This window comes from Buceros rhinoceros, unplaced genomic scaffold (assembly GCF_000710305.1).
Source record: "Buceros rhinoceros silvestris isolate BGI_N320 unplaced genomic scaffold, ASM71030v1 scaffold2477, whole genome shotgun sequence".
In the NCBI taxonomy this organism is placed as follows: Eukaryota; Metazoa; Chordata; class Aves; order Bucerotiformes; family Bucerotidae; genus Buceros; species Buceros rhinoceros.
The window spans coordinates 30,942-39,769 of NW_010420291.1; the positions used below are offsets into that span (position 1 = coordinate 30,942).

An 8,828-nucleotide genomic window follows, 5' to 3' on the forward strand; every position below is an offset into this window, starting at 1 on the left:
GTTAAGAATTCTAAAGTTGTCAAGGATGACAAATTGAAGTCTCATCATAAGGGACATTTCTTATATTTTCATGTAAAAGATGTATCAGGTTCTTAACATGCATTTGCATTACTTTCACACAGCTTTGAGTATTTCTCTCTTTTATTGAAGTACATCTAAGGATATAAGGACAATGGGCAAGAAAAACTACAACTCAGCTAAGAATCCATGCTATGTAGACAAGTTATAAGTTACTGAAAGTTGATCTGGCTATTGGAAGGAATTTAAAATGGAGTAAAAAAAATATTTGGGAGGTGCTCATAAAACACTGGGGAGATGAGAGAGGAATAAGCTGCACTATTCGAAGTGAAAAAGATTTGGATAGATTAAGTACGTGTGTGTGTGTGTGTGTGTGTGTGTGTGTGTTCAGAGCACATCAAGGCGAGCTTTCCAGAGTATCTCTTTGTTGTATATCTACACTACCCGGGCTTCTTCACATGGGTGTGGGCATGCTTTTGGGTCACAGACACTGCTCCTTCTCACTGGCTCTGCCACCACCGGCTTTAAGCCCTTTGCTGTAAGTTAGGGTGAGGAAGTAAGCAACTAAAGCATCAAGCTGCAGCATACGAGAATGCATGTTTTCTTTCTTGACTTTATAAAAGCCCATGAGTTACTTTTCAATTCAGTAGCAGTTTTCTGATCCTGCAGCTCACACACAGCTCAAGCAGTCAGACTTTTTTAAAAGGTAGTTTTCAGCCTGCATTCAATGAGCATTTGATCGATAATGAATTTGTGCTAGGTACCATACAGCAACTTTTCTTAAATTCACCTTTAACCCAAAATACCAATTAGTAGACATGTACCTAATGTTACAGGGGTGTCTGAAATGTCATTACATATATGGATCTTCTACTTAAGAAGATGAGGATGAAAGGCATTTGTACCGTATTTACCAGGACTGACCATAGCTTTAGTAGTAACATGGGAAATGGAGCAGAGTCCATCTTCACTGTGTTGTGGAAACAAGAGAATATGTTAATAGTCCAAATTATTCCTCCTTCATAAAGTGTGTTGTATTTGTGTTTTCCGTTTGTTTTTAAATACTGAAAGCAGAACATTGATTTTGAGAAACTGATTTATAGGGAAAAGAAGTTTTTAAACGAGAAGAGGCTCAAAGCTCAAGCTTCATCCAGGTTCCCAAAGAAATGAACTATTAGTTTAAGTTAACAAGCATTTTTTAACTTATCAAGCTGTAGATTCCTCATTTACAAATCAGTGTTATTTCAGGCTTTTGGCCAGAATACTAGAATTTCTTGAGATGTGGTTACTTACCAATGTATGCAGCTCCATCCGTCACCATATATTTGTTACGATTTAATTTGGGAAGGGAAGCGTTCTTCTGTTCTTTAAGAAAGCATGCACTCTCTTCCTCAAGGTCAAAAAATTTCTGCCATAAAATAGAATGGACTGCGGGTTAATGAGAACCACTCTATAGTGGACAGAAAAAATACGATGTGTTCTCTACTCTTTATTGAAAATGAGTTAGTGCTACAGAACAGCTTGAGTTTTTATAGCCAAGCATTAATTTTAATAGAGCACTGCACACTGCATTTCTTACTAAATTCTCAGAGCTTGTGATATTCACTATACCTTGGCATTCCGATCCGTACAAAGTATATGGCTACTGCATACTAAAAGCAATACAGTGCCAGGGAGCAGAGGCAATTAAATTAACAACAACAAAACAAAACAAAAAAAACCCCAAAAAACCAAACCAAAAACAAGCCATCAGTGTGTTCTTCACAATAAGACCCAGGAACTTTTCTTTAGCTCATTCCCTCTTTCCTCAAGGGTCATTGGAGTCTGAAGTCTGCTTCAGATCCGGACTGGCAGGCACACCAACAGCTGAATTAGGACCTCTGTGTTACACATTGCATAGTTTCCAAGAGAAAACTTGTTGATTTCAGAAACTTAGAAACTTCTCAGGATTAAATCTGATATGGAGACCTCAAATTTACCAGACAACAAGAGGAAAATGCATCTGTTCTATGCTAAAGGGTAAAGTCTGAATTAGATATTTAGTTGGTTGTTTTTTTTTTTAATTTTGGAGGCATATGCACACCTTGTCTGCATCAGTGTCAGACAAAAATGAGATTTCCAGTCCAAATTTAAGTATTATTTATTTCATTAAGGAAACTAATAGCGAGACACAGATCTCCAAACCAGAAGCAGAGAATAACATGATGAAGAAGAAATTGAATATTTATGGCATGACTGGGAAACTTCGATTGGGGTGATGGTGTAGATCCCCAGAACAAACCTAATTCACAACACAGTACTGATGAAAGTAACTGGCTATATGTTGCACCCACTTAAGACGTTGAGAAATAGTATTAAAAAAAAAACCCACCCCAAAACTCCTTCATTGTTCCTGGGGCTCTGTTTTCCCTAATGCAAAATTCTTCTCTTGATCCAGAGCCTTTTTTTTTTATACAAACCTTGAATGAATACTTTTAGGTTATGGAGATGACTTCCAGAATAATCTTACTACTTTGAAAACTCAACTGCAAAATAGTAAATTCATTATTGAAATGTAGTGATGTCTGTGGCAGACTACATCATCAGTTTTATTAAACCAAATAAGGGTGTGCGCATAGCAGACAGGAAGTGAATTGTATAAAACATTCGTTACCCAGCTAATGATGATGTAGGTAGGTTTCAAGCTGGTTTGCAATAAACTGCTCGACTATTGCAAAATGTGTCATTACGGATTACCAGGAACACCAGCTTCAGGTTTAACATCACTGGTTGCTTCAGAACTGCTTATAAATACTAATTTAAAGAGCCCCTCTCTTCTTAATCATCATTCTTGATCATTACAGTCTGGCTTTCCTTGGAGAATTCTCCTCTAAGTTCTGAACAGGCTTATCTGCAATTAGCATTACCAAACCTAATCAAAATGGTTTAGTTGCAGGCAAAATGTAGCATAGCCCAGAGGCTGTTGTTCATCTAATACTTCATGCTGTGGACTCTATCAGAATCTCTCTTCCCCATTGGCAAACATATTAGGGTAAATTATGTGTTGTCAGAGTTTGCACCAAAACTGCTTGGAAGAACTCTGTGCAAAATACCAAACGTTAGTTCTGAGGAAAGTCTCTGTTCTTGGACTAACACACCCCTCCCTCCCTGCAATGATGGAAGTTTACTGGGGCTGAAGCAGGTTTTTAGTGCATTAGAAATAAAGAGTTTGGTTTTTTTCTTCCAGTGCTGAAATACTGGATGGTACTACAGTGCAATTTATGATCAATAACTGTCACAAAGTTGTTTCCTTAAACAGTCTCTGAATTTCGTATGACACCACATGCTTACTTACCTGTACATGTCATTGTTATCTTTCAGAGTTTAATTTTTATAATGAGCAAAAATACTAGCAAAATTCCAGAGACAGGGTTTTTTTTAATTTAAAAAGAAGGACAACAATCCAAACTGGGTGACTGCTTTATAAAATGCATTTTAAAATGATTATTCCATGTAAAACAGCAGTATCTGTCCTTTAAATAAGATTTATATTGTATATTCACATCTAACTGAGCTGCATTAATTACAGATTTTTAACATCATTAACAATTACAGAATTACACTTTAAAAAAAGTTAGAATAAACCAACTTAGCAGCTGTAAAAGCAAGTTTACTAGATATTAGGGGTTAGTTCTTAGACAACATCAAAACTGCAGCTGTGTGCTTGAGGAACTGCCCTACAAATACACACCCACCACAGAAAGTATGTACTTAGCAAGACAGCGATGGATCTGAATCTTTCTGAAAGGGCCTTGAATTTTTGGATAAAGCCAGAAGAAAATGCTCAGATTTTCGTGGTGCAACGAAACCAGAACGGAGACAGTTAGGAGCCATAGGGTGTCCATCAAGGGTACTCACAGTAACTCTTCACAGGCATGTGAAAAATACTGTGTGACTAATACTAATATTGTAAGGAGTAGTCTAAAACTGCCAAATGGATAAACTTTTCAATGCTAGGAAACAAAACATAACTAGCTGCCTTCTTCCCAGTGTTACGAGATTTAGCAAAATGTAACATATCTTGGTGTAAGAGTAATCAATCACGCAAATAATCACATAAGCTTAGAGTTATGAAATTGAGAGAGGTTCAGATGTGCAGAATAGAAAAATCATACATTAGTGTTTCGTTTGTATAATAACTTTGTAAGAGAGAAAATTTCAGATTCAGGGAGGGAAAGACAGCCTGAAAATGTAGTATGTTCTCCAGCAACAGTAGAGAAGCCGTTAACTCCTTGACAATACAGATCCCAATAGGGAAACCTATCTGCCCTCACAAACAGCACAGATGTCACTCAGGTGAGCCAGTGAACCAGTGCTGCCATTAACAGCCTAACATTCTCCAACACGCGCCTTCAGCAGAAGCACTGTGACGATAATCCACCACCTTCCCCTAACATTTCATTAATCTTTTCCATCCTTATTTTAGGAGTGCAGAACTTTAAAATTTAATTAGTGGTTAGGAGCTAAGGTTTCATAGTTAATTCATAACACTTTGTTTACTCCTAAGGCACTTCAGGCTCTCTAAGATTTAGTGAAAGGTTCAGCTTTTTCCTTCCTCTTTCCTTAGCAGGAGTACACCTGCACAAGTCAAAAATAGATCCATGTGGAGGCTCAAGATCAGCTTGTACCGTAGATATACGGGTCTGTCCATGCTACTTGTTCCTGGTCTCCAGCTGTCTAAAGACACTTTGTTCTAGTTATACTTTCTGTAGGCCCTTCAGCAATGTGCTCCTTTCTCTGTTCAGCTCTGCACCCAACAGAGCTGGCCCCTTTTCACTGCTCCTTCAAGAGTTAGTCTGAACATTCTTGCATGTAAGATGAATTTAGAAGGTCAAGCACACAAAACTTAAGGAGACTTGGAATTAAGATCTCAAGAAGCACAATGGTGAGCTCTTCACCTTGAGTTTACCCTTTATGAGTCATGCTTTGATTTCATGACCACATGTGGTTCCATGCACAGCACAGAGCTCCCTGAACGAGCAGCAGTCTGGTATGCAGTTTACTCCTTGACATTTGGCTGTGTGCTTATGGTCTTTATTTAGTCCTCAGACTAAGCTTTTTCTTTATGAATTCTTCCCAGAGACCACTTTTCCAGAGAACTTGTATTGAGTTCATACTCTCAAAGCAGTTGCAGTTGAATCCAATAATTATTAATGCTTATGTGGTGCCTGAGTGAGATGCTCGGAATGCATAATGAGGGACTAAGCTTTTTCTAACTGCATTGATGATGTTAATTTTTAGCATTTTGTTCCTGACAAGATAAATTCTGTACTAAAGATTTTACCTGCTGTAAATACATGAAAATGGATATGCATAGAGCATTAGGTGCCACTTAAATAAGAAATAATTTCAAATACATAAATTAAATTTTGATGATAAATGCAGAACAAACTAGAAGTGACTCAAAATTGAAATGGCTTAAGCAGTGTCAGCCATGTCTGAGCTTTTTGACTTAAAAACACACTTTATGGTGCTTCTTACCAAGGAAACTTGTAATAACAGTGTACATTATAACAAAACCCCCTATTTCTAGAGATGCATAAATACCACTTAGTGTCTATAACACAAATAGTATTTGTTTTTTACAGTTGTTGTCGATTTAAAAAAGCCATAATGATTTAGTGAATTATCAAATTAAGAAGTCAAGGTAATTTAGCAGATTATTTAAGACAAACCCAAAATCCAAAGCGCAAACAGAAGAAATTGAATTGGTTCGAGGTGGCTGATTTCCAGTGTGCCTCAATTTCATACAAATGGAACGTACCAAACTGAAAGTAGTACTTACCATGCACTCTTTTCTCTAATACAGATGTAACACACTACATGGTATTGCTCACCTTCCTGCATTGCACGTCTACTGTGGACACATCACAGCACTTACAGCCTTCACAATTCTGAATTTGTGCCTGAATTTCATGTAAAATCTTCATTACTTTTTTGTGTACGTTGTAATTGACTAAAGGATAAGTAGCTGAACAGCAAGGTTAAATGAATCCAGACTAAAACACATTTTTGTTCTGTCGCATTTTCTCTTATCAGCCAGTATAAACAAGACATGACAACGGTTCACTCCATTAGCTTTGCTGTGAAAGAGCAGAGGTAGTGTTTTACACAGGCTGTCCACCATTGTGGCATCTACCACTTTTAGCGTCATTTTAGTTTTCTGTCTTAATTTCTATGTCTGTTACTGCTAGGAATAAATTCAGTTCATTGTATTATATTTCCTATGTTATTTAATCAAATTTAAAGGCTTTGGTACTAACAGAAAACACTTCTCAGTTATGAAGTTTTCTTGATTTTTTTTTTTGGGGGGTGAGAAATATTCTAGATTTCAAAGCAATATGGATTATACTTACAACTTTTAAGCTACAGCTTGGAACTTCAGTGCAAATAGCTTTCAGAGATGAAACAAAGTTAAAAGTAAGGGGATCTGTGTCTCTTGAGAAACTTATGAGAAGTCGTACTTTAATACTTCGTAATACTAACGCTTCTCTTATCTTCCCATCCAAATATGGCCAGTACCTGTGGAGAAAGAATACAATATATTTAGAGAATTAAAAATAAAAATCCATTTTAATACAGCCAAGTCTAAACATCATAGGGAAATGTAAACACACGTGAATTAATTTTCTATTCTTCTGTTCAAGGAATGCCACTCTCGTTTAAAAGGATTCTCACTAAACAGAATGCCAACATCCTTCTTTGTGTCATTCTGTCCTGCGCCAAAAGCGTCACTGAGGGGACAGTGAGGTTGTGGATGGTTGCGCACATCTTCCATCCGTGTAGATGCACGGAGAGTTGCCAAAACGCTTGCACAAAATACAGGTACCTTGTCTGCCCATAGCCGGGAGAGTTACTCCTGTGTCACTTGCTGCCTGTGGTGGAAGCAGTGGAGTGCTGGAGAACCAGCAGAGTGAGCTACAGCTAGAGGGTGCTGCTTACCCGGCCCAGACAGAGAGACAAGAAGGATTTTCTTTCGGTTACACAAGGAAGGGAACAGAACACTGGATCTCTCCCTGACTGCCATTCTTCTTTTCCTCTGACTGGGACCATACAGGCTGTGGACTGGAATGCCTTCTGTAATTTCTTGCATGGGAAAAGGAGAGCTGCTGTTATGCAGTGTGCCTGCATCCTTCAGCAGCAGATGGAGATGCATCATTTAAGGAGAACGCTGCCTTTTTTTCCTGATGAGGATTGCAGAAATTCTGCCATGAATGGGATGCTGTTCTCACAATCGCTAGTTAGCTTTGAGTTTCTGACCTTTGGAGGGAGCAGGTCAGGACAGGGAGAATTAGACAAAGAAAATGCACGTTTTCTTTATTCCATCAGCATCAAGGCATTTGGCCTAATGAAATCTGAGCTCAGCAATGCCAGAAAATAACTTACAAGTGAGAACTGGGAGCTGAAAAGGTAGAGAAGCTGTGGCAGTGCCTCAAACAAAGCCATGCTATAGGAAAAGTGTTGGAGAATTGGCTTCCCTGATCACTGAGTTCTTCAGGCATGAGAACAAAGTAAGAAGTATAGGAGACGCCATCAACTACAACAGTTCTACGTACTAAGATCCTTTCTGATATAAAGGAGAAATGCGAGGGATACATATTGTGAAACTGAGGTTCCTACAGCACTACCCATGATTCTTTCACTGGGTTGGAGGCTGTACATAATGAGTTTCTTGGAAAAACCCTCTTGCAGACTTGAAACAGCTTATGCTTGATATCAGTCAAATGAGTTATTTTCCTAAAAATTTGAACAAAACACGTTTAATTGTGCAAAACTGGAAGAAAGCACATAACCACATGTTTAGTTTGGCTTAACTGCGTTCAAATACAGTGTGTGGATGGAATGGTTGAATTTTGCTCAATGCTCAATTCATTGTTGACGTTATCAAGAGTTGGAGGGACCACTGGATACTTGCCTTCTGAGTTGGATGATTTCATTACACTGTGGCTCCAGTTTTGGGTCATGTGTGCTTTTTAATGGTCCATACAAACAGGGCATTTAAAAAGTTACTTGGTTTTGTTCGGTTTTAGCACTTATCAGTTAATCAAAATGTGCGATAATTCAAATGTAATCTCTGCTGATTTTGGAATTTTCATGTACGTGTTTATGACAACAAAATAACGACATCTCCCTGGTTGTGTACAAGAACTCACAACATGTTATTTCTATCTTAACACCTCCCCCCACCATGTTTAATATCTGTATTATACTTATAAAATGCCAGTAGCTGTGGTATCAGATAGTGAATATAATAGTGTAAGAAATAGAATTTATCTATAAGCAGGTTCTTGTACTCCTGGGTCACAGTCACTTGCAGATGGTCAGACTAGACAATTTCTGATCTCCTTCAATAGGCAGATCCAAAGCTTAGGACCCAGAACTGGAAATGTCTTCTTAGGTCCCAATTCTGCTCCCATTTAAGTCAATGGCAGAACTCTCACTGATTTCAATAAGAGCAGAATTGGGCCCTAAGAAATTGGTCCACAGTAGCAACTAATCTCTTGTGGGTTCATTTTCGCCAGCAGACCTGATTGGCATTATGATAACCTGCTAGTCCTGGACATGGACACTCACCGTTTAGCATTGGTGTCAATGACGATTGGCAAGTAGTCCGTGACAGCTATGTATACAAACTGTTTTGCATCATCGATAACACTGTATATAGCTTCAATATCCAGGACTCTGTCCTTTGGGCAGAAGAGTTTAGGTGAATTCTGTGAAAGGAAAAGTTCAAATATGGCATTTAAAATAAGTGATTTATTTTCTCTTTC

The 8,828-nt window shown here is 38.1% G+C and overlaps 1 protein-coding gene across 1 annotated transcript in view; it reads right to left on the reverse strand.

Annotated features, from left to right (window-relative positions):
• Window positions 1-8,828, reverse strand: part of PLD5 (phospholipase D family, member 5) — a gene marked incomplete at its 5' end in the record, with an annotated part of 70,324 nt that overhangs the window by 1,116 nt on the left and 60,380 nt on the right. Inside the window, 3 exons of the mRNA XM_010139250.1 lie at window positions 1,312-1,426; window positions 6,414-6,579; window positions 8,632-8,771. Of these exons, the coding sequence (XP_010137552.1) occupies window positions 1,312-1,426; window positions 6,414-6,579; window positions 8,632-8,771 (421 nt within the window). The remainder of the gene's footprint in view (window positions 1-1,311; window positions 1,427-6,413; window positions 6,580-8,631; window positions 8,772-8,828) is intronic.